This window comes from Rhyacophila brunnea, unplaced genomic scaffold, assembly GCF_057557595.1.
Source record: "Rhyacophila brunnea isolate RB1 unplaced genomic scaffold, BYU_Rbru_1.0 scaffold_5, whole genome shotgun sequence".
Classification (NCBI taxonomy): Eukaryota; Metazoa; Arthropoda; class Insecta; order Trichoptera; family Rhyacophilidae; genus Rhyacophila; species Rhyacophila brunnea.
This window is the reverse complement of record NW_028233170.1, coordinates 44,425,291-44,451,069: the sequence shown is the minus strand read 5'-3', so window position 1 is coordinate 44,451,069 and position 25,779 is coordinate 44,425,291. Positions and strand designations below refer to the sequence as shown.

Here is a 25,779-nt window from a genome sequence, read left to right as displayed (position 1 = left end):
GCAGAACTAGCCTGCCATTGGTGATGCCAATTGGCAGGGCAATAACTCTGTTCAACCAAATCGCTTCGGATGTTGATATATCCCATCTACGTGAGGATGAGTATCGGTGGACGTTATTTTATAAATTCTTAAAATAGGATCTGCTTAACTCATCCGGTGTACTTCCTTGTACCTATATATTTTTTTGTATTTACCCATTTATACTGTAGAATAACTTAATACTGATCTATCTCTTTTGTTATGTACCTAATATTGTTTTAATAATATTTCTTTGTTTCTAAATGTCATGTTGTGAACGTCTTAAACTTATAATTTGTAATGTCCACAATATGTAAAAAAAATAAATGAATTGAATTGAATTGAAATCCATGCACGTGCACAGGCGCTACCGTATTATACGACCAAAACTTACTATACACGTCACATTTTGTGATTACCGATGGAAATTGAAATAAGCCATTTCCCCTTTATAACCAGTTCCAAATGCCAATTCAATGAATTGCACCAGTGGAATTTTATTGTTACTCATTTCTGAAAAATGCAGCAAATAAGTAAACAAAGAAATGTGAAAATTTTACGTGAACTCAAACCATTATCTAATTTTAAAAAAAACAGGCGTCAGATTAAATCGATATAATTATCTACATACAACGAATTAACAAGGTTTCAGTTTAATGATTTATCGCCGATAACGATATGAAAATTTAATGCGTAAATATGTAAATTGATGCAAATTGAAAGTAACACCCCTTCCTTGTTGAGTCAGGTGCAGGGTGCAGCTAACGATATTATTTTATTTTAATAATAAAAACTATAGCAAGGGCTGCTTATTAAAAGCGCAAGGAACAAGTGTTAACATTCAAATTTTGTTACATGCGATTAGGCAAATGTCCGTGACTAAACATATGGGAGACTTTTACACAAGGGTTGAGCCAGCGTCGTAGTTAAGAAAAATACGTCATTGAGGTTTATTTGAAAAAGTATATTCTGCTGAATTCGATATAATATTATGGATTGTCTTCTCGTCTAACAAAAAAAAATGTGTTATAAAATTTCAACGAATGAAGTAGGTAGGTAGCTGTAGCGAAGGGTGGAGGTAGGCTGCCAAGATTCGCCATACATACAGCACATTAAACTTTTTTAGTCATACGTATTTGTTTTTATTGAACTAAGACTACAATTTATTTAAAGATGGTGTTGTTTTTATAAATTAATTAAACCCTGCCTAAAGCAACCCATAATAGTTTTGGTATACTTTGAGCGATACGACAAAATTATGCACACTTTTTCATTCATACTTATTTGGTCTCGTTGGATTAAAAATGCATATTACACTGTCTCGTTAATTTTATTAAATCCATTAAGCCCTGTCTAACCAGACTATAATTGATAAAAAATATTATTCTATCTATAGCTACAACATACAAAGTTATGTATGATTTAATTGTATACATTTAGATATTTTATAGATAGGTACAAGAGTATTTTTGGACTATTATCTATTACGGCTTGGTTTCGCAGGGTTTAATTGCATTTTAATAACTAACCAACACCATTTGTAAATTGTAGTCTTATTTCAATGAAAATAAATACGTATGACTGACAAAGTTTAATGTGCACTATCTATGGCGGATCTTAACAGCTTACCTCCACCCTTCGCCACTGGTAGGTACCTATTAATAATACGATATGATTGTATTTAAAATTTACTTACATAATAATATGTCCCTATTATCTTTTGTATTTTCCTTGTATACCGACGGTTATTATTACGTATTTTAAGTGTTTTATTTAGACATGAATTTGATCCGAATCTATTTCCGATACAATATCTCACGGTTACCTGTGATACGGCTAAATTTAAACACATTGGTACACATCACGGTAATATTATGTGGATAGGTATATGTTTTTACCGACCATTGACTAGTATAAGGTGAGTTAGGGTAAGTGCGTCTATGGGGCATCTAGGTTAAATAACTTTTTACTGCAATGAATGTAATTACTGCCGTCGATAGGAATCTATTACAAATACACAAATGTATGCCAATACCCAAAGATGGCATCATAATAATTTTTGATGTGTCCAGTATGACAACTAAAAGTTTGACGTTCGTTTGTAGTCAAAAATCAAGTTCGACATGTTTTTTTCAATCGATCGTATCTCAACAATCTTTCGTGCTAAGGTGATATTTGGTGAGTACCTTTGTTTTAAATTGTAATTTGTGTTCCGATTGTAAGATTTATGATTAATGCAAATGATTATGTTTTATTGAACTAGATGCACTTACCCCGCCAAAAATATATCATGGGGTAAGAGTGTCAGATGCTCTTACCCCATATTCTCTATTGTTTTTTGTATTGACAAGTTTTTGGCTAGTGATGTTCTTTTAAATAAAAAATGTATTGAATTTGTAATTTGTGGTACCTATACAATTTTTAATAAAATCTCTAGATTCATACAGTACATTACTTAAAATATAAGGCCATATATTAAATACCTACCGTGCAGTGCATATGACATATCGACATGACCGATTACATCATGGAATAACACACCAAATCTAAAATGTTAACTTTTCAGTAGAGCGACAAAACTTGTTGAATTTTACATTGTACATCCCAATTATTCAGCAAATAAAATATTTAAAAAAATAACGAGTTACCTATTTTATTTTACCACAGTCACATCACTAGTGCTACATATGCCGCTAACCCAACTTTTCTGATTTTATTTAATATCTTCTGTTCCCTAAGGAAATTTACCACCATAAACAATCAAAATGTTGCACTTAAAATATTATATTACCCTGAGGTTGATATATTTTTTGACCGGTAATAATTATTATGAGAAATAATTTAACAAGATGCTCTTACCCCAAATGCAGGGGTAAGAGCGTCTACTCGCCTTGTTTCCTTATAATTAATCATGCAACATCTACATCTAATGAATATGGTAGTCGAAAAAGAGATTATTGGTGAACAGTCAACAAAAATTTCGAAGAGATATTACAATCGTTTAAAGTTCAACATCAGCTTAAAGTTCATCTAGTCAATTTATATGCCGCACTTACCCTAACTCACCTTTGTTTATATATTAATAATTAAAAATTGCGGTAAGAAGTTTGGGAAAATGTCTGTGAAAAATAAATGTATTATTTATATACGTAAATAAAATATTAACATGGTTATCTGTACCGTGGTCGACGGACGGCACTGCACAAAATATTCAATCTCTGAATATTTTGAGCGCGAAAACTAATGACTGACTTTCGCTACTGCAAAACCAACCAATCACTTTTCACCCCTTATTGGACTATTAAATATTTTTAAATCACGTTTTTAAAACGAGTGAATAATTAGAATAATAATTATTTAATGCAAACCATTATAGTAGACACATAGTTACCCACTTAAATTTCAGCTTTTATAAAATTATAATGTTATTTTGGGTTAGGTTAGTTTTATCATGCAATTACTTTTACCCGGTATATTTGCCTATCGACGAATAAGAATTGATGAACTTCTAAACATGTTCATTGAAATTGAAATTTGGAATTAGTTTTGAATACAGTTAGAGAGAAGCGCACATTCAAAAATGGTAAGAGTGAGGGGGTTTATTTCAAATAATATATCCATATCTAATAAGTATGTACATATTTTATTGTTTTTTCAAGGTAGCAGGATCCGAAACCCATGGCCCCCACATCCTAAAGCGGGCCCCCTGGCTAGGATCTATATCGGGCCCCCCTGCTTATCACTAAGGATAAAGGCAGTATGACGCTCTACAGTAGCGTCTTCCACATGGTGTACACGGTAAAATTAATGTCTAAGTATATTTAGTGTTTTGTGGTATATTTTAATACATCCATTTGAATTATGGAGATGTCGAGTAACGATACACAATTAAAAATCGTGTCGTACAACCACATAATTTAAAATTATATCATTGAAGGAAAATAGCGCCGCAGACAACTTTTTTTTGCTATTAGAGCAATGTGATGTGTGTTCATCCCACTTATCTGGTCGAGCCTCACCACGCCGGGCCCCCAGGCTAGAGCCCTGTCAGCCCCCCCTTTGTGGGGGCCATGCCGAAACCCCTCCTCCCCTTGTGTGCACGCCTGAGACATAATATTATTATTTTTTTGATGGTAGTATTGGACTCGAGTCGGTAGCTAAGTGATGAGAGCCCTCACCCGATAGGCGTATGTTCAAATTTCAGTCGGTCCAAGATATTTTCTAAGATTTTTTACGACCGCTTTTGAGGCTCTTCTAAGTTGAGTTGATTTTTATTGGTCCTGCCGGTAGTGTAATTGAATTCCAGTTTGATACTCTACCAATTATTTCTAATGGGTACCTAGGTATTTATTTTATTTACCGACACTACATAATATTTAACAGACTAACACAGTGTTTCTCAACCAGTGTGGCGTGAAGTTTTTTTTAAATTTCGACTTATTATAAAGTACCTACATATTCACGACCCACCTCTTTAAACAGCTTTGTAAAGCTATGGATTCGCAGTACGAGTTATCTCTGGATATAGGTATTCTGAATTTCTGTTGGAAAAAATAATTTGTCATTGCAAAAAATGCTTTGACAGTTTTGATGCAGTTTTATACATCCTATTTATGCGAGTCGTAAAATGTAAAAAAAAAGCGAAAGACCACTGTGTTGAAGATGAACTAATGAGAATCTGCTTATCACGTATACGTCCTAATATCAACGAAATCACCGAAAAACATCAAACTCGAGTGTCACATTAATATTAGTAGGTACTTACCTATAAACAACGTTACCTCTAATTTTTCGATTGTGTGTGCGGATCGTCAACGTATCTGAGCAGTGGCGTAACTAGGGTTGGTGTCACCCGGGGCGGTAAATTTAAACCCCCCCCCACACAAACAATTTTTCATTAAAACTAATATTTTAAGGTATTTATTAATTTCAACCTTCCGCCTTTTGAGAAAGGAGTCGAAGAATTGTGCATGTTATGGTTTCGTGCATTCGAGCAAAACTAAAATGTGGCAAAGGAAACTTTCTTTTACAATATTTTTGTGTGAGGACTGTGCGGGGGATGAAAACATGTGTGCGGACACATTTTCGTAGGTGTGCGCGCGCGCACATTACAGGGAACATTGCCCATAAGGTTTTTAAATTATATTAGTATCAAAAATTGATTACGACTTACGATAAGGTAATTTTAGGTACTTACCTACATATAAACACAATATTATATCAAAATATGTGTAGTTTTATTTTCAAACCAAAATTCTTAGTGTGCCGCGAGCACCAAAAGGTTGAGAAACACTGGACGAACATTTAAAAATCTTAGTTTTCGGCTGAATAAAGGGTAAGGCAGCGATTTCCAAACTGGGATGCGCGCCTCCTAGGCGCGGAGTGTTGGAAAGGGAGGAGCGAAAAGTTTAACACAATTAATGTAGCCAGGTTTGCAGTTTGCAAATGCATAGTTTATAAAACGGCCACTAGTAACTACTAAAACTTACTTAAACTTACTAAAGTAAGTACTACATAAAAACAGTCGTATAAAAGGTGGTTTGCAAACCTGTCTGAAAATATGGAGACTAATTATATAATACCTCACTTCTATACTATTGCGAAGCGCGCTGGCTATCTCGTGAAAAAATTAAATAAAAGGGTCAAATCATAATGTTGAAATTTGAAGCAAATTTGTTTAGGAAGAATAATTTTGTTGTTAAACTTGTCTATTTGGTTGAAATTAAAAAAAAAATTGACTGAATAAATCAATGCAAGGACCACTAATGCATTCACTGATGTAAAAAGACAAAATGAAGGAATTCATAAAAAACTGGAACTTTGGAAATCAAAATTACAAAAAAAAAATAAGTTCGCCATGTTTCCACTTTTAAATGATTTCTACGGCAGAAATATTGAAGCAAACAAAAATCTATTTACTGAATTCTTAGTACGTTAACTAGTTAGATGTTAGTTTGCTAATGCACTTTTCACATTATTTTATTAATAGTTAAACAAAGTCGCATGCTGTTCAGGGCTATTAAATATTTTAAATATGTGGTTGTGCATTGCAATTTGATGTGATATAATTTAGGAAACCCTATATTAGAGCACCACACTGCCCTTAACCTCAGCGATAGGTAGGTGGGCCCGCCAAAGATCCTGGCCTGGGGGCCCGCTTCAGAATGTGGGGGTGGGGCCCATGATAGAATCCACTTTTCAATGAACAATGATGAATTTGGATTGACTACTATTGATATTGATTGTCCTAATAAACAAGCACATTCATCGCATGAAAAACAAATTAATTTAAAAATGAATATAATATAATTAGTAAAACCTTGTTTATTTAATGAAATAAAGGGGGGGAGGCGCCAAGATTAGATTTTTTTAAAAGGGAGGCGTGGTAACATAAAGTTTGTTAACCACTGGGGTAAGGTAACAGTTCATGCAACAATAAAATTGCATGTTCGAAATGTTGTTTTCCGTTCTCTACAAAGAGGTTGCTTCTCTTTATTCGCTTGTACGAAAACTAAATGAAAAACCTGTTGGCATACACTAGCGGCATCTGTAATACGAATTTCTAAGGGTCAGGTGTATGAAAGAGTTTTCATGAAATATTGTTGGATAATCAAATATTAAAGTATTGTAGCTATTGTCATGAGACATTGTAAATAATAAGATCTTAGGCCCCAGGGCTACACACACACAAAGAAGCATTTTCCAATCGTAAAGAGTAAGTCTATTCAGTCGTTCTTGCGTCATTGTCACCCTCCTCTGTACATTATTTAAATCTGTAATCATCAACCCCTCGGATGATTTTTTGGATGACGTTTATTTAAAAGTTAACTAAATCCATCGCAGCCACCTGCATGAATAAATTATCAGTTTTTTTCATTAATTTCATATTGGGACAAATTTAATATTCATTGAAATGCTTTCTATTCCGTGTGCAAGTATAGAGTTTTTAAGTCATGTTTTTGTGATTTTACTACATATTATAAACAATTTTCTGCAGATTAATATGAGAAGTGAGGCGTCTAATTACTAAAAGCAACAAGTCCACAATTCGATATTTTCGGGTAACAACGTTTTTATGTTTTAAGCTTCAATTATTTGTATTAACATAAGATTATTTTTTCCGTTGTATTCTATGTCGAAATTAGAACCAAATGGCAATTTGTTTCAGCCGATAAACTCTTAAATGTAATAAATATACGCAAAATAAAATTGGACTTAATTTGTTATCTTATAGCTTATCGCTCACTTTTAAATTTATTCCGCATAAGGCACATATTTCCGTGGCACTGTTATGAGTTTACCAGATGCTACAGCATGGGAGACGCCCTTTTCAATATTGAACGTTCCCTTATTGGTTGACTTAAACACGCAAGAAATCAACCAAGCTTTAAATATTATAAAACACGGACTTGGCGCTTTTTGTAATAAATCGAGACTTAAAATATTTTTTTTCGTAGGGTTATGTCACGTTTTGGAATTTATAGATCAATACTTGTGTAAAATTATACAAAGAATACGTGCATATTTTTTTCTCGATTTTGACCAAATGTGGACTTATCGCTTTTTGGAATTAGATGCCTCAAGTCTTATCATTCTGTATCCAAGAACATTATACTTAGTTCCAAAATATTGAAATAATTTATGTATTGTCGATCTAATACTGAATTAAATCAAAAATACCAAATAGAAATATAGATAAATATCATTACATTATAGTTAGTATAAAAACATCATTCAGACTTACAAAACTTCAAGCCACAGGTGTTTTTATGTCGGAGTATGGCTCTGTTGAAAAAAATGCGAAATTGACTGGTAGCTAACTTAATCAGTAAAAGAGATATCCATTTTCTGCATCATTTTCGCATATTTATTTCTACAGAAGCTGGTTTTTTTCAACATCTTTGTATTTTTTTTTTATTGATAAGACGTTTGGCGTTTGTTATGAAAAATAGTGTCACGAAACCCTGCATTTTTGTACAGGTTCATACATGCGGTCCTTGACTCTGAACGTTCTACTTTTGCACAATTCGCTACTTCGTACATTTCTTAAAATTGCGATTTTTGTTGATAATGTAACAACTGTGCGGTTCCATGCAGTCGTTCCTCTCTCCTCCGCTCCCCGTCTCTTTTTCAAATAAGTAAAAGGGTGGTATTCAACTATCTCTTGACACGTTTATATAATAAGCCATACCATAATAAATATTTTTAAGTACACTTTTTGATGGTTTTTTTACATCCATCATGCAACATTAAAACACATTTTCAGGAACCAATTACGTGCGAAAGTTGAGGGCCGCCTGTATTTCATTATTAAAGTAAAACCTGATAAAATAACAATAAATATAATGAAAGAAAAAAGAGATTTTTCTACTAAATATTTTTATTAAAGAAATTAACAATTTATTTAGGAATATTAATAGTATTATAACAAAGTTCAAATCGTTAAAATATTAAAACTTTTTTTTTCAATAATCACAACACATAATAAAAAGAAAACGATTAAAAATATATATTTGGCAATGCTCACAATTATAAAATGTGTCTTCCAATTATTCACATCCGCCTTGATGATACAATAATTTATAAAATGAACACAAATATCATTATCTTCATATTCTAGAATTCAACACTACATTCTACAAAATAAATAGTGGAAAATGGTTTATATAAAAAAAAAATCTAGTTACAAAAGAAGGTAAATCGAATTTCAGTTTTGAATGATGGCTACACCAAAGCAATTCTCTTATAAAAGTTGTAGATAAACGTATTTTAAAATTTTTCAATTATATAAACAAAGTGTTAATTTAAAATAGAAATAAGAGTTATTAATCTGTTGGTATTATCAATAATAGTGTGCTGACAGTTTATTTTTGACATAGAATACGTCTTTGAAATCGGTCCCATGACGTATGTGTGATGCCATCCTGGAGTCGCGGTGTTACAAAATTATTAACGATTTTTAACAGCCGAAACTCAGCAAATAACCAGAGGAGTGATATCCCGTTGAAAAGGTCGAAGATTCAGTTTTTATCAGGGTATAGATAGCACAGGAAAGGGGGCTAAGAGGCCATACATTTACTGAAACCGTATGCAGTTTAGAGCCGTGTGGCGTGTGATTTCTGTTCATGGAAATATATTTTCACAAAGTATATTATAAGCATCTGATGGTGTCCATTTATACCATAAACTTAGTGCAAATATATTTTCATGAACAGAAATCATAATGGCACACGGTTCTAAACCGCATTCGGCTTCAGTCTATGGATGTCATCTAGAGATGGGCCAGAATTGCGTCAAGCCATATTCAATGTTCAAATATACACCTGCCTCCGCAACACAGACTACAGCTATTTTTATTTGATGATTACAAGAGCAAAAACTTTGGTGTATAAATTCGTTGTTTTATTTGCCTAGCAATAAAGTAAAGCTTTGAAAATAAATGCATATTCAAGAAAATGAAATAAAAATAATACCTGGGAAAAATAATATCAACTTATAAATTAATGATTAAAATGTTAATTAGTTTGTTACAAAATAAAACATTTCTGTCTTTTGCAAAAATATATATAGGTAGTATTATTATAGTGGACGGACAATTCCTAATTTTTTCCTGAATTTGGTTTTGTGGATACATACGTTGGTACATTATGAGAGTTATCTGAATTGAATTATTTTCGATACATGTTTAAAAAGATTTATGTGTTGATTACTATATTCATTATATTATAAAACATAAACAGTAAATTCAATTTACATAATATCGTCAGAGATAAAGCCAAAAGGGTGTTTATTTGCAACTACAGGAGAGTAAATTAAAAAATAAGTTTATTGGTTTCTTCATAATATATTTTTCACTAACAATCCTGTCAAAAAATAGTTGTATTTTTGTCACGGAATAACTCTTACTGATACACTTCTGGCATATTGATGATGTCGTAAAGAGATAAGACTATATAAATAATCCAGTTTCGTCATAAGGCTACTAACACCCTTTTGACTTAGCAACCTCAATATGTAATAACATCTTCACACCCTGACCAGTGACATTACTAGACAAAGTACCGCCCCATTAAGTGGACACAAAATGCGACCTCCCTCCCCCTTACAATTTCTATTATCAATTTTTATATAAATTCATTACCTACTACATTTTATTCATTCTGCATGGCTATCTCAAACAAATAGATGGAAGATTATTAAAATTTTGATATATATCCATTAACACCTTCTAGAGAAAATTTCAGCAACCTTTTCCTGATGGAGGTTGCGATACCAAATTTACAAATCACCAAGGGTACTGATTTAAACCTTAAAATGTTAAAAATATATAGTATCGCAAGCACAATGTATAGACTTTTTATCAGAATTTACAAGTTCAATTCCTTCATTCTTAAAGGAAAATTTTTAAAAGAAATCTAGCATATTTTCATGTCAAATGGCTTCTTTTGATACCTGGTCTGTCATATTTTGCCGATGAGAGTTGGCAAGACTGATGAACTTTCGCGGGTGCCCTTTTCTAGAGTCTCTTTAGCATCAAATTTGTCTTTTCCATGGAATCTAATCTCAAAAGTTGAATTATCCGCTTCCTTCTTTAATTTATCTGCACAGTAGAATGTGCCACCCCAGAACAACACATTGCCTGTCTATCCGCACGGTATGTCACTGATCCGGACAATGAAAGTAGCTATGTTCACATGTATTCTGTTCAAAAATATTACACAATGTATTAGGTAGTTATCAAAATATATTTTAGATTTGTCATGAACTGAATGGAAACATTTGCCGTCAAATTGGTACATAACACATGAAATACCAATATTAACTATTGCATAATCAAGAAAATTCTACACTAGTCTGTTAGAGATACGTGAGTACATACTATGTTAAAGTGTGTCAGTTGTAAAAATACCCTAATTATTGATTACACGATTATGTTATGACTATGATTAAGATAATGCTGTGTTGGGAACAAGAAGATAAAAAATAATTAATAACTATAACACAAGAGTCAATAGCGGAACTTCAAAATATTAGGGCCTGACTTCTATAGCTATTGCAGAAATAAAAATCCATAGTTTTATTTATTGTAAAAATATTATATCTCACGATCATGGCCCCCAGGCCAGGATCTTCGGCGGGCCCCCCTACCCATCGCTTAGGCTAAAGGCAGTCTGTCGCACTACAGTGGTATTTTTTCAAATGGTGTTCGAGGTCAAATAAAATTCAGTGTATTTTTTAACGAAGTAAAATAGCCACAGGCGACTTTTTTACCATTAGAGGAAATTTAAGATATGTGTTTATCTCATTTATCTGGTCGACTCGCCACGCTGGGCCCGCCCTGAGCCCGGGCCCCTAGGCTACAGCCCTGTCAGCCCCCCCCCTTGTGGGGGCCATGTTCACGATAATTATTTCAAAAAATTTAAAACTGTATTAAAAACCATTTACGAATGTATAAAAGTATTTCGATCGATTATTTAATGAGATCAATAAGGTCACATTCAAATGAACACTTTATAATACTTGCGGAGTAAATTGTTGCCGTAAAACTCCGTTAATTTAAAATAAAGGGATAAAAAATGGAAAAAAATTCAAATAACGAAATACAAAAATGCATGGCTAAAACACAGTAAAACTTTTATTTTGTTCCAAGTTTGTAAAATTGTTTGAAATCGCTATAAGAAATAGATTTTATGAATTTTTCCAAAAATTTTGAATTAAGTGTTCGTATTATCAGGGTTTTACTGTATAACTACAACATACTTACAGCAATAAAATTAATTGCCACTGTCTAATAACAAACTGGTAAAGATGCCAAAATATTTTCTGAAAGACTATTATATATTTCTTTTGGAAGTCGTTACGACCCTTTTTTAATTTTATTACAATAATTTTTCATAATTCCTCAGATCTCCGATCACGGTTTGTTTGACACGAGAGATACATGTTGTATATTACATATGAAAGAAAAATCTGTTTTGTCTCCAAACGATACGTGCATCTGAGTAAATTTTAATTTATGTTTCGACAAGCTGTTATATGACAATGTGCAGATAATTTACTTTTTTAAATATACAATAGTACATGTTGTATTTGAATTTAAAAATTAGCCCTCTGCAGGCTCTTATGCGATACAGTTCCGCCATTGATAAGATTCTTAGTGTCCTTATTTTCTTATTGTGAAAAGTAATCACATTTCAGACAAATGAGCGTTAATTACACACTGTCAATTTTATTTATTCTGAACTAAAAATCACCGTAAAAAAAACACTCCTAAATAATTTTATACTTCACAAGAAAACTGATTTACATACATTTCTATTTAACTATACTGCTATTCAGGCTTGACAGTGGAATTTTATAAATAAAATTCCATTAAATTAAAAAATTCACACTAAAATTTAAAATAAATTAATTAATAATTATACTCATGATTTAATAAACAAATATATTTATATAGTATGAATATAAATATTATATCCATTGAAAAAAATCATGAAAATTTAAAATATTTACCCTACTTATGGCTACGTAATTATTTTCTATGTTATTTTGGGATTAGACTATTAGAGCGTACAGGGATAATACCGAATAAGTCACAAACGTAAATGCAGATACGGAGAAAATTTCATATTCGCAATGAATACATTTTAGCAAAATTATGTGAATATTATGGCATTTCCATTCATTCCTGGCATTTAGCATTATGGAAGTATCGAAATTTATTAGACGCCTGAAGTTAAATAAAAAAAAGATTTAAAACTTCAAAATGTTTTTATAAATAAATTACTAACGAACATTTGTAACTTTCACAGTATATTATATGGAATTTGTTTATACCCATATACTCTTCCACAAGAAAACATGAAATAAAAATAAAATTTGGTCAATTGGTTACATTAAAATTAACACTTTTTAAGCAAGATGTATATTAGTCGTTGTAACTGGAAAAATTTATAGTATTTGTGTCTCCTTCTATAAATTTTGGAATGAATTGCAACCAAACATAATTCTCCAGGAATATTTTTCTATGACTAATTATGTATCATGATAGATATGGTTTGACTGATGTCTTATTTCAATACACGATTTATCGGAAAGAAATCAATTCTCATCACTAAGAAAGCAAACTAAAATTAGATAAATGCCAAACAGATAAAATTAATATTGTACATATTAATAATTTTATATTGCACAAATTATTTAAGGCAATTCATCGGTACCTATATATATGTATCGTTAATTTTTACTCTGGACGCTTGCGATCTATCTGATGGTTTATTTTGAATATATCAGAAAGTCAAAAACTTAAGTATTTAATTTCAATACTAATTATATTTAATAGAAATATGTACCCAAATATTTATGGTTGAATTGATATTTAGTTAATAAGGTAAAGTACTCCTCAACTGCAAAATAATAAACCAATCACTGTTAAATTATTGAATGTTGTATGTCGGTTAGGTTTGAATCTTAAATGTCTCTCATGAGATTAAAATAATTTCCATGAGTGGCAGTGTCCGGAAACTTGTATGTATGCAGTTCGCCGTATCACACTTCACCGTAAAATGTGGTATCGGAAATATATGGTCGTATATTAAAGACCGTCCAACCTCTTTGGGTCGTATAGTACTGACATAAAATTCATGTCTAAATAAAACACGGTTCTTGTCGGTTTACAGTTTACAGGAAACCAGCAGCATACAAATTTTGAAAATAGCTGATATACTAGATTATTTGTTAGGTTAGGTTAGGTTTTCATTCTTGAATTCATGAATTTTGCCAAAATAAGCTATGGAAATTGAATTAATGTTCATATTGAATCTAATAAAATTTAAGACCATATAGTATACACCATATGGTCATCTCTTTCCGATAAGAAAGCTCATGGTGAAATGTTTTTAGCTTTACATGGTCATATGAGGCGTCTAATTCCAAAAAGCGATAAATCCACATTTGGTCAAAATCGAGAAAAAAATACGCACGTATTCTTTGTATAATTTTACACAATATGTATTGATCTATAAATTCCAAAACCCGACATAACCCTACGAAAAAAAATATTTTAAGTCTCGATTTATTACAAAAAGCGCCAAGTCTGTGTTCCATATTATTTAAAGCTTGGTTGATTTCGCGCGTGTTTAAGTCAACCAATAAGGGAACGTTCAATATTGGAAAGGGCGTCTCCCATGCTGTAGCATCTGGTAAACTCATGACAGTGCCACGGAAATATGTGCCTTATGCGGAGTAAATTAAAAAATGAGGTACAAATAGCGCTACGTCCAATTTTATTTTGCCTATATTTATTACATTTAAGAGTTTATCGGCTGAAACAAATTGCCATTTAGTTCTAATTTTGACAAAGAATATAACGGAAAAAATAATCTCACGATAAAACAATTAATTGAAGCTTGAACCATAAAAACGTTGTTTTGTGGACTTGTGGAAAATATTGAATTGTGGAATTGTCGCTTTTTGTAATTAGACACCTCATATCGTTGATGTCAGTATAATACCATTTTAGAAAATGTTCATAAAAACTCGTTAAGTTCTGATATTATGTGATTATGTGTAACGAGGGGCTAGGGGGAGGGGGATGTAGAAAATATGATGTTTTAAACAAATATAAAATCTAAAAATAAAATATTCCATAAGAACATTATACTAGAAACATCATTTTCAACAAATGGGGTAGGTAGGAGGTTCAAAAATTTGTCATAGTTTGAAAACGGGGCAAAAGATTTTGTGAAGAAATAAGACATAAGGGGTCAAAAAATACCCAAAATCGTGTGACGCCATATATGACTGCAGCCATTTCTAATATAGTTCATATACAGATTTGTTTTTACGACACGTTTCCCACGTTTGGCACACACGGAAATTTTGCTAGTACGCAAAAGATTTGTGGAACCTCAACTTGGTGCAAAAGAACACGAAATTTTATAAAATTATGAAATAATGAAATTTTGAATGTATGTGAAACGTGAGAATACACTCAATGAATTTTTTTGGTGAAAACAAATTCGTGGGTAATTAATTTTGGCCAGAAGACCTACAAAAGCTCTCGAATAGAATTTCGTTGAATATCTCTTGAGTGCGTCAAATATTTTTTTATAATTATAAGAATAAAAAGGTTCGCTATTCCTGGTTTATAGCAAGTAGTACATGTGGTTCATACACAGTATTGATTTTGCCAATAACAAGAAAATTATTGATCGATTTTGAAATTTTATACAACAACAAACATTCTCATTGCTTTTAATAGAATGAGAAGAAAAATATATTTTTTTTAAATTTGACTCTTCCGTGGTATTACACTTACACCAACAACGTACATATTAGATTAACAAATATGAAGTTATTTTTTATTACAATATGTCGAAATGGGTAGATAGAATTTTCACTAGAAGTTAAACATCGAAATCAGTCTATGTTTCATGAACTTGAAAATAACATTACGAATTTGTCCGCAAAAGGAAAGGGGAGATGTCTAAAATCACTTTCAGAAGAGCCCAAAAGAAAATTGAGTATATACATTTACCATGTCTTTTGTGAAATCAAGTAATTCATCGGCGTTTGATTCTATGTAATACTTTCTTTTCTTATGCATGCTAGCGATTTAAGCTGTGCCAACGTGATGTGAGACTTCAAGAGAAGTAATGTCTCATATTGAACTAGACGCACAGACCTGATGTGTTGCGTATCAACTTGATTTCAGAAAATTCATTTCCATTCGATCAATACTTATGAGACCCGTCACTGTTGCATGCAGGGAACTCAGAAATAATGAGAACTGAAATACCTAACAGGTAAGGAGAAGCAGGCAACTGATCTCAAGTAAGGAAGAATACGAGATAAATTGAAAGACATGTCAAGAATACGTCATACGTCGATTACTGACAAGTGCTCTCGGTTTATGCATTGACGCTCATTTCATTTTGGTGTATTACACACACTATTGCACGTCTATAATGCGTGGTTTATTTTCGTAGGACACTCACACATCAAAATCCTGTGTCAAAATTTACTGAATTGGTATATAGCCTATCGGAATTCTATTTATCATCTGTTTTGTGGTCGCATGTCTAAACGGTCAGCTTAACATGTATAATATGTATTCAAATTAACTCGGCATATGCAATTTATTTTTATATAATATATCCAACTCACTCTCCCCTTTTCTTTTGCATACAGAAATATTTGCGTAATTAATTACATCCATCTCAGTTTCAATACAAAAGTTTTTTTTAAAATAAAGCGCTGAACGCTGGCAATTATAATGGCTACTGCTTATAAAATAAAAGTCTGTGAATTACATAATGGTCAAAGAATCAATACTTAATATATACAGTCGAACTTGGTTATTACGAGGAAGATGGGACCGACTGAATTTGCTTGTTATAAGCATTACTCGTTATATAACATTTTTCGCGCCACGTTCTATTTAAGCATAGAACATAAAAAATCTAAAAACCATCGTAAAAATCCCCGAAACAAGTATGGCATTCATAAACTACAAAAGAAGTTGTTTATTGTAATGAAGTGCTGAACGGCCGGCGCTGGTAGGTACCTACTGACTTCACAAAGCTTGGATTTTTTACATGCAATTTCAACCATATGCGTGGATACTTTTTCAATGTCGTCGGTGAAAACACCAATTAGGTACTTAGACACTTAACTAGTGTCATAAACGTAATCCGATTCCGGCGGCATCGGTCTAGTTAACTGCCTGGTCTGATTTTATTGCTTAGGGTCGAAAATGTTGTTGATGAAAAACGATCGACACATTAACAGTTTTGCTCGGTATACCCGAGAAGTAGTTCGTTATAAAAGTGAATAAATGTATGGAGAAAATCATAAACTAAAATGTCGACGAATTTTTCCTCATGACATCCGAGATCTCACTATTTCCGTGATTGTAATAACCAAGTTCGACTGTATTAAATAAAACAATTTTAAAATGCAAACGTATACAATGCAATAGTTCATAGTATAGTCCATTATATTATTATACTGTCACAGTTTAGTAATACAAACTAGATTTTTATAATAATTATCATGAGAGGCTTTAAATAGGCGTTGATTAAAAATACGTATATGTATTGAATTTTTTAAGGTAAGAAAATATGTAGATTTTTTATTGAAAAATTCGAAAGCCTGTTACAAATGCATTAAATGCTTACAAGAAGATATGTATGATGTATATTTTATGTATTTATTAAGTTAAAGGGTCTTACCAATGATTAAATTTATTTCGATTAAATGGATAAGCAGTTATTTAATTATGGTTTAATTTTTTTTAAACTGAACAATCATCTAGAAACCTTTAACCTTTTCTATGCCTCACGATATTACTATGGCAGTATCTGACAGGCTGCAGATTTTCAACGACACACGTTGAATGTAGAGCGAAGCTCTTACTAAAATTGCTATTATACCGATAATTTGTGGCTTAGTATTTCATAATTATAGAAACAGATGTCACTGTGCGTTTAATTTTTTAGATTACGCAAATCAATCGAAAGTGGCTAGTAATTTGAGTTTAAAGTCGGACGAGATAACTCTTGAAATTTGTATGTGCGGCCTGTCAATCACGGCATCATAGTAAGAAAACTCGCTGAAGGCATAGAACCGGTTGAAGACAAGAAATTAATCTTGAATAGCAATATATTGAACAATCATTCTTGCAAGTATTGTTTCACGATTTATGTTTTCGAGTTAGGGGTCGTCCATAATTGATATCACACAAGGGAGGTGGGGTCATAAACAATGTAATGATTAGTGAAGTGAAGATTGGGGGGAGGGTTTGTAGAAAATGCGAAATAACCAACAAAAAATATAAATTCAAGTCCATTTTGTGAGAACATTATAGCGTCTTACACGTGCATGGATTTACTGGCACCAATAGCGTGTAAATTAAACGATCGCGATAACAACTGTTTACACGTAATAGTGCTGACTGCCTCGCCAATCTCACTCTTCACGTGTAAGCAAGACGCGTTGTTGTCATTAGATTATATAGTTGTATTTTTTGATACATTCATGCAATTTTGCAACTTGCACGATAATGTGTTTATATGTGCATTTTCTTGTTATGGCCGCGATAATAAGTACTCTCTATTATACAAAATCAATCAGTTTCAACAAATATTTTTTTTATATATGGGTGGTTTCAAAAATGTTATATACATAATTGTACAGTAGGTGAAGGGCAAAAGATTTTGCGACAAAATGTGACAATTGGGGAAAGGGGGGGGGTTCAAAAATACCCAAAATTGTGACATTATTTATGGATGACCCTTATTTAGTTTTATCATTCTTGTCAAAGTTTATAATTTGGCTAGAATGGTCCCTTCTAGAATGATTTATCATGGTTCCAGCAAATAAATTAATACTATTTAGATTTATTAATGTAATATGTTAGGCACTGTTCAACGATCATGTTAAGTACACAATATTTTGTCACTATCAAATATGTTGAAAAAACACTATTCAGAAAGTATTTCATTAAATTTCACTCAGCTTTCAAATACCCGTCACTAAAATTTAAAGTCATCACTGAATGTTTTGATCGATGACGCTCTGCAGATCTCCAAAGGCGGCCGAGATCCTGGGATGATGCGGTCTTCGGTCTTCAAGGGTGGATCTGATGGCCAGCAGATGTTCTCGGCAGCGCAAGCAGCGTGCCACTCGCTCCTCTCTGGAGATGTCGATTCCTCCGACCCCCGCGCGGACATTGCTCATTATCACAGAGGCAAAGTTTCTGAGGATGAGACGCAGCGCTGAGCAACCCGTTGTCATGTAGCTGAAAAATATTAAAAACATCAGCCAATCTATACATTTACATATAGCACATAAAATTGTGTATATTGTATACACCATTTCGTTTTCATTTTAACTCAATGATAAAAGTTTATTATCAATGGTAAAAGCTTCATAAAATTTTAATAGATGTCAGTAAGCACAGTTAGAAACGTGTAAACAACCCTTAAGAAACGCCATTCAATCCACCAGTGCAATACGTAAGGCACTGGCCTTTCATCCGGAAGTTCCGGATTCGATTGCCGGTGAGGTCACGATATATTTATGTGATTTTCTCAAAGCACGGGTGTTTGTGATTATTTCACTTCTATTACTAAATACACTACTGCTATTGGGCCTCTTGGCCTGTTGTAGTGTAATAAACAGAGCGTTGGAGCGGAGCTCGGAGCAGGAGCACGGAGCAGTGGATCAATGAAGTTTACACATAGCACTGCAAATTTGTAGTGCTCTACTGCCCCTGATGTTTTTATTATTAAATTTTCGTCCTAAAATCCAATGAAAATATTATATTTACACTTTGCAACACTGGAATTATTTGAAATACGGTAACACTGCCTACTGATAAATAACCTAACTTTTTTGACAGAAGAGGCAGATAATGAAAGACGATTTGCTATCGGAAATCTTATTTAATTCAATTAATAATGAAAAGGATGAATAATAAACCTAATTTCAAAACTACTTCTTTTTTTACGTTTGTATACAGTATAACCTCATTTTTACGTTCCGGAATTCACGTTTTCCCGGCAATTGCGTGTAATTTTTTCAGTCCCGATGTATTTCAGTACATTTAATACCCGCATTTACGTTTTTCTTTCCCGCGATTTACGTCGGAAATATTCAAAATATGCGAGTTATGCGCGCTTGACAATGATTGGGTCGTGAAATTCGAACGGCGTAAGGTATTTGGAGGAAAAACTCCGTGTCTTTAGAACGGCGCACGGTGATTGGTCGGCGAGCGACGCTGTGATTAGCCCGAGTTCGGCGTTTTTGATGACATTGTTGACAGTCATTTAACACCAGCAGACTTCTCTGCTGAAGAACTGTCTGATGAAGAAGAGGTTGATATTCTAACAAAAGAAGAAGCAATGAGGTTCACCGAGGGTTTAAAAACCTACTTTACAAGCTTTGCTGATATTCAAGATGACACTTTTAAATGTTTATATAGTCTTGAAAGAGAATTACATAACAAAAAAACAAAAATGCAACAAACTATTATAGATTTTTTTAATAAAAAATAAAAAAAATTTCAATAAAAATTTAAATAGAATGTTGTTTTTTAATAAAACGTTATTTTTTTAGAAACATAAAATTTTAATGTTCTTTTTTTCAATACCCCCCTTTTACATTTTCCCTCCAATTAGGTTTTTTTTCTTCAGTCCCTTAAAAAACGTAAAATAGGGGTTATACTGTAATACCTATTAAAACTTTTTACCTAGAGCGGAGACCCTGGAGCAATCATTAGGTCCTGGAGCGGAGCAACTCAAAAAAGGGCCCACTCCAACCTTCTGGTTATAAATAATACATATATCGCACCATCGCAAATAAACTGCCACAATCCAAAAAACGTCAAACAGAAAAAATCAGTTTCGAAGTTTTTACCTTTCGCATTTTTGTACTGTGTTTTTGAAATATGTTTAGATATTGAATGAAGTTTTGACTTGAATTTGATGACTTAGAGATATGAAATTTTCGGTACATATACTATAAACGATAGACAATGAAACGTAGTATTAACACAAAACACGTAAATTTGGACTTGTGGCGGTTTAGTTGCGAGGGTGCGATATATACTTACATATTATTATATATTATTTGTATTATTAATACTTTTCCGATTATTGAATTACCCGTAAAATATGTGATTTTATATAATTACATAGGTAGGAGTAGTAGGCATGATGTCCCATTTGCTTTATTTGAAAATTATGATTATTGACAAATCTTTCTGTAAATAGACCGCCAGTAAACTTTTTCATATAAGTTTTCAGTTTTATCTTCCCACACAAGTCTAGGAACAACTCACATGCTATTGTAAGAAAATAATAATAGCGACCCAGTACATATGAAATCAACCAAGCTAAATTTAGTGATTTTAAAAGGTTTTTGCTAATTCCATATTTGTGTTATTTATATTGACAGCTATTTCAGTCTGTATACGCATCTTTAGAATGATCATAAGATAAATTATCCTTATGTTGTCAATCCCTTCGAAGAAAATGTAAAATCGGGGTGTTCCTGTACAGGTAACCCGTTCATCGCGGGGGATACGTTCTGGACATGGTCACGATAAGCGAAATATCGCGATCAATGGAGGATTCCCTTGTTTGGCCTCTCTACGTTTATTGTGCAAAATTTGCTATTACATACTGCCAAGTAATGCATTACAGCCACGTTTTGCAGTACTCACTCGCTCATAATCTTCGTCGTTCTTTTCTGACAACTTTCGCACGGGAACATTTTCATTTTCTCATTTTCTCATTTTCTCATTTTCTAGGGACGTATGGCAGTCCATTTCCTGCAGCTCTTCATTAGTTAACCCTTTCTAAGCGTTACGAATCCCGACTTAGTACAACAGTGCGCGTTGTGATTTCAAGCATCAATAAATCGTAATAAATGTCAGTCAAACATACACAAATAGAGTAGTAAAAAATCGGAGTCAAGTTCAAAAATGATTATGACAGAACCTAATATTTTATGTGACTCTAAAAATAAACATTCGTCGCCTAAATCTGATAAGAAATCACGAACAAGACTTCTTCATTGAAAAAATGCCAGCTTACTCGAGCGGCGCCATGACACTTACGAAATGGTGCTGGACTAATGCGTCGATGACAGATTAACAAGTGTAAGAACAGTTCAGTATTCTTATAGTCTACCGGCTACCATTTCGACAAATATGCCATACACATAATGAATAATAATATGGTTTATGACTTTTATGAGCATTTTTGTTGAGTGTGTTGAAAAAATATCAGTCATAAATAACTCATTTTTATAGCATCCAGGACATCTCAAACTGTGTAACTTTTGTTTGAACTCGCATACACATTGCAGCACTGCAGGCCGAGTATAAATAAATCATCCTTGAGAACTACTGGCTATTTGAGAGTGATGTACTTACCACCAGTGCCTGGTTTGTACCTACCATTGACCCCGAACTGAATGGAATCGAATGACACATAGTTTATATAACAAAATGGTTTATTTTTCGAATACCCATTACAATTCGTAAAATATTAAATTTCAAACACTTTTTGCACTTCTAAATGCTTTATAGTCACCACAATTTTATTTTCAAGTTCATTTGTTTTTTTTTTATTATATTACTTCAATAACCTGGTACTAGAATAGGTAATCTCTTATTTTATTATAATGACGTGATAGTAAGTAACTCGAGTTATTTTCGACTATAAATATAAGAAGAATTCTACATAAAAAAAATAGTAGTCATGAATCAAACCCTTTTGAATAGTATTACGAAAAAAATAATTCTCAAGTGTCTGTCTCACACCAGCAGACGATGATTTGCCGCGCAGTGTATAAAAATTCAGTAGCGCGGGACCTGGTGTTTGCGTAATACGACAATTTCCGCATTTATGCGGGAACGGGCGTCTGAGTGTTCGTGTCTTTTCTTTATAAATGGCTGATAACTAGGGTAAATAAATAATTTTTGTCTGTTTCACCTAATACTATAACCAGAAAATAGTATTTAAAAATGTTAATCAATGATAAACAAAGAGACATATTAAATCGCGGACTTCTAGGTATATTTAAATGACACCTGGTTCAAATTATTTTCCGAAACTATAAACTCGCGGATAATATACTGGCAGATAGGCGAATGAATGCAATCTCCAAAAGCATTCCTTTTGTAAAAATATTTTGTAAATTCACTTTGATCAATGTAACTTTCGAATATTCTATTTAACAGTTTACGCACCAAATAGTTTTTCAATCACTAAAAAACAATATAACTTATTATATCGCAAACTCGTATCGTTACAAACACGTCAGTCAAATGTCTTCGGCGCACATGCACTAAGAAGCGATAAGACACTATATACGCGGCAAATTTGAATTGGCCCGATGACTGATATATTTTTATTCAAGACACGCTCCCAAAAAATATTTATTTAAATTAGATAGAACAAAAGTTTAGGCTATCCATTGACAGATGTCAAGAGAAGGATGATTTTTGAATAAATTAAATCAATATTCGAATTATTCGCGCCTGGCGGAAAGCAGTACTAGGCAAACGAAAATCGAAATGACTTTAGTCAGCTGACGCGCGGATGACTCGCGCGTATAGGCTGACTAAAGTCAGTTGCCGCGTTAGAAAGGTTAAGGGTTCGCCGTATGATTTTAACGAAGTCTGAATATCATCTACAACTACATCAACACCTTGGTTGCCTCTGGATATGGCAATAAGACTAATCTCTTCGATGATATTTCAAATATCATTTTCATAATTGCAGTGAACTTGAACTCACTGAACAACGTTTTCCAAACACCCTTCATACAGGACTGGGTGACTTCATTCCACGCTTCGTCGATGTTTCTGATAGCTTTCATGATATTAAATTGTTTCCACTAAACCCGCATGGCATCTCTATCACCTCTATCAGTTTCTTCAATGAGTTGAGAGAAGAATAGTTAGACGATTATTGGATGCCTTAAATCCAGAAGCAGTCTTCTCCTCTATGGAAATTAACGTACGTATTGGCATTTGTTTCCAATAGAGTCCCGTCTCATCCACATTAAAAATTACATTTGGTGGATAATTTCCCCTTTACAGAATTTCCGGTTTTAAAAAAAGATTGCGATATAATGAATCCGCACTCGCCGGGGTCGCGATGAATGGGGGGTTACCTGTATTTCCTTACACAAATGGAAGTAAAATAAATAAGGAGACATAAACTTACGATTCATATTTGCTTTGGATGAGATTGTGAATTTGAGGAAGTATAATGGCACATATATCCAATGTCCAAATTGATCTGAAAGAAGAATTTTTGATTGAATTGACATTTATAGCAAAACAATTATGTATAAAAAAGTCAGTCATGAAGAAATATTTCAATACAAAATAAATAACACCATCACATCTCCACACTAAGCTTTCATAATTATGTGTTGCTCCTGTTTTGATCTAATCTCTTGTGGTCAAGTATTTTTCCAATTTAAATTCCAATTGAAAGAAGACTCAGCGATTTGAAAACTGAGAAATTGTCCACCCTTGAAACCAAGTCACAATTTCCAAACCAATCTATATATAAAAAACTTATCTTTCCCAACCGACCATATTTATAAGAACATTTCCAAAATATGTATAATTTTGCAATTGAGTAGCTTGGAATCAAAGTCAACGCCACTTCTCACTAAATTCATGTTTTAATTGACTATAGTAGTGCAAGTGATGCTCTTTTTAAAAAATCTACCAAAAGTATCAAAAACGGCCGTGAGCTATGAGCTAACGTCATTCTAAAATAAAAGATGCCAGTTTATTTTGTGTTTTCTAATTATCGTTTTGAAGGAAAAGTATTATTTTTATTTATTGAAATGGACTCAAGCAATGTTCGAATGCTTGTAGCTAATCCCACCGGGTGGAAAAGCGCCGGCTAGACGGCAGCGACTTGCCTGTGCGGTATAGTTTGTGCAAAAAATAAGGAACACTTTTACAGCGCTTTTCGGTTTGCGCGAGCTACAGTTTTCCCGTCCATACACACGGGCTTCCCGTAAGCTTGTGGTTAAGAATAAGCATTTAGCCGGCGCTTTACAGGCATGTCCGTATCGCAAACGGACAGAACACCAAAGTTTCTATTAAAAGCGGACATAAGCATTTTTGAATGATTATATTAAATTTGATATTTACAAAAGTGATATCTTGGATTTAACTTATTTAATGTGATTCTGTACCTCCAAACATTATTCACATATTTTTCATGTATATAATATTATTCATACATTATGTATGAAGTGAAAAATCATCTCTCCTGTATAATTTAGTTTATGGCATAATATTATGTCCCACTTTGATACTTATGAGTACTCAATTGGTCATGTAAGCAAGGGGGAATATGACAACATTTTAAAATAATTCAACTGATATAAGACACTCTAATAACGATTCAGTTACTTACGGCCTAAGAACAATGACATTCAGAATATCGAGAATCACAGGAAGATTGTCACCAGCCACAGTCGACTCCAGAGCCACCTTCAAATTTTTGCTCATCCACATGGAATGGAAAACCTGTTACGGTGAATAAAACATATTTATTATAAACGATTGGTACACTGCAGTCTATGTAATGATTAAAATTACTTCAATGTATAAACAAAATAATTAATTTAAATATAATATTATTATACTTTAGGTGTAAATGAACTATTATAACCTGCAGTGACCGTTGTCTAGTTGCCAAAACAGACATCATGGACTCGTGTCCTCTCATTATAACGCTGAGAACTTCTTGCTCTGATAACTCTCCTCGCGCAGGACCAAAGCCAGGTCGAGTTTTCTAAATAAAAAAAACCATTATTAAATACATATAACAGTTGTGCATCGAGAAGTGATTTGTAATATATGTCAACCATTTTATTTACCATTATATATTATTTATATCTCAGCTTACACTATCCAAATCACAGTAGTTTTACATAATAGAATAGAATATAAATCATCCAATTACCAGTGGCGTCCAGTACCACTTATAGGTAGGTAACTGAAAGCATATTTATATTCTAATTTAATTTAAAATAATTAGTTGAGTTTCAAGCCAAATGTTTACAACAGAAAACCAATAGATACCATCATTGGCAGACTGTTATTTTCATACAATTCTCTCTTTGCAAACAGTTTCATTTTTTTGGTTATTATTTTTATAATGTCGCCATTGTCATCCATGTATTTTCAACTTGTCAAATTATGATTGTAAT

General features: G+C 32.8%; 2 protein-coding genes across 2 annotated transcripts in view; one reads left to right on the top strand and one right to left on the bottom strand.

The window, feature by feature from the left end:
• LOC147066447 (uncharacterized) overlaps window positions 1-25,779 on the top strand; it is a 1,147,709-nt gene that overhangs the window by 3,479 nt on the left and 1,118,451 nt on the right. The window lies entirely within an intron of this gene.
• Window positions 16,974-25,779, bottom strand: part of kat80 (katanin p80) — a 28,590-nt gene continuing 19,784 nt past the window's right edge. The window contains exons 12-15 of the mRNA XM_085955496.1: window positions 25,239-25,361; window positions 24,981-25,093; window positions 23,763-23,837; window positions 16,974-18,820 (exon numbers count right to left, since the gene is read on the bottom strand). Coding sequence (XP_085811622.1) covers window positions 18,571-18,820; window positions 23,763-23,837; window positions 24,981-25,093; window positions 25,239-25,361 — 561 coding nt within the window. The 3' untranslated portion in view covers window positions 16,974-18,570. The remainder of the gene's footprint in view (window positions 18,821-23,762; window positions 23,838-24,980; window positions 25,094-25,238; window positions 25,362-25,779) is intronic.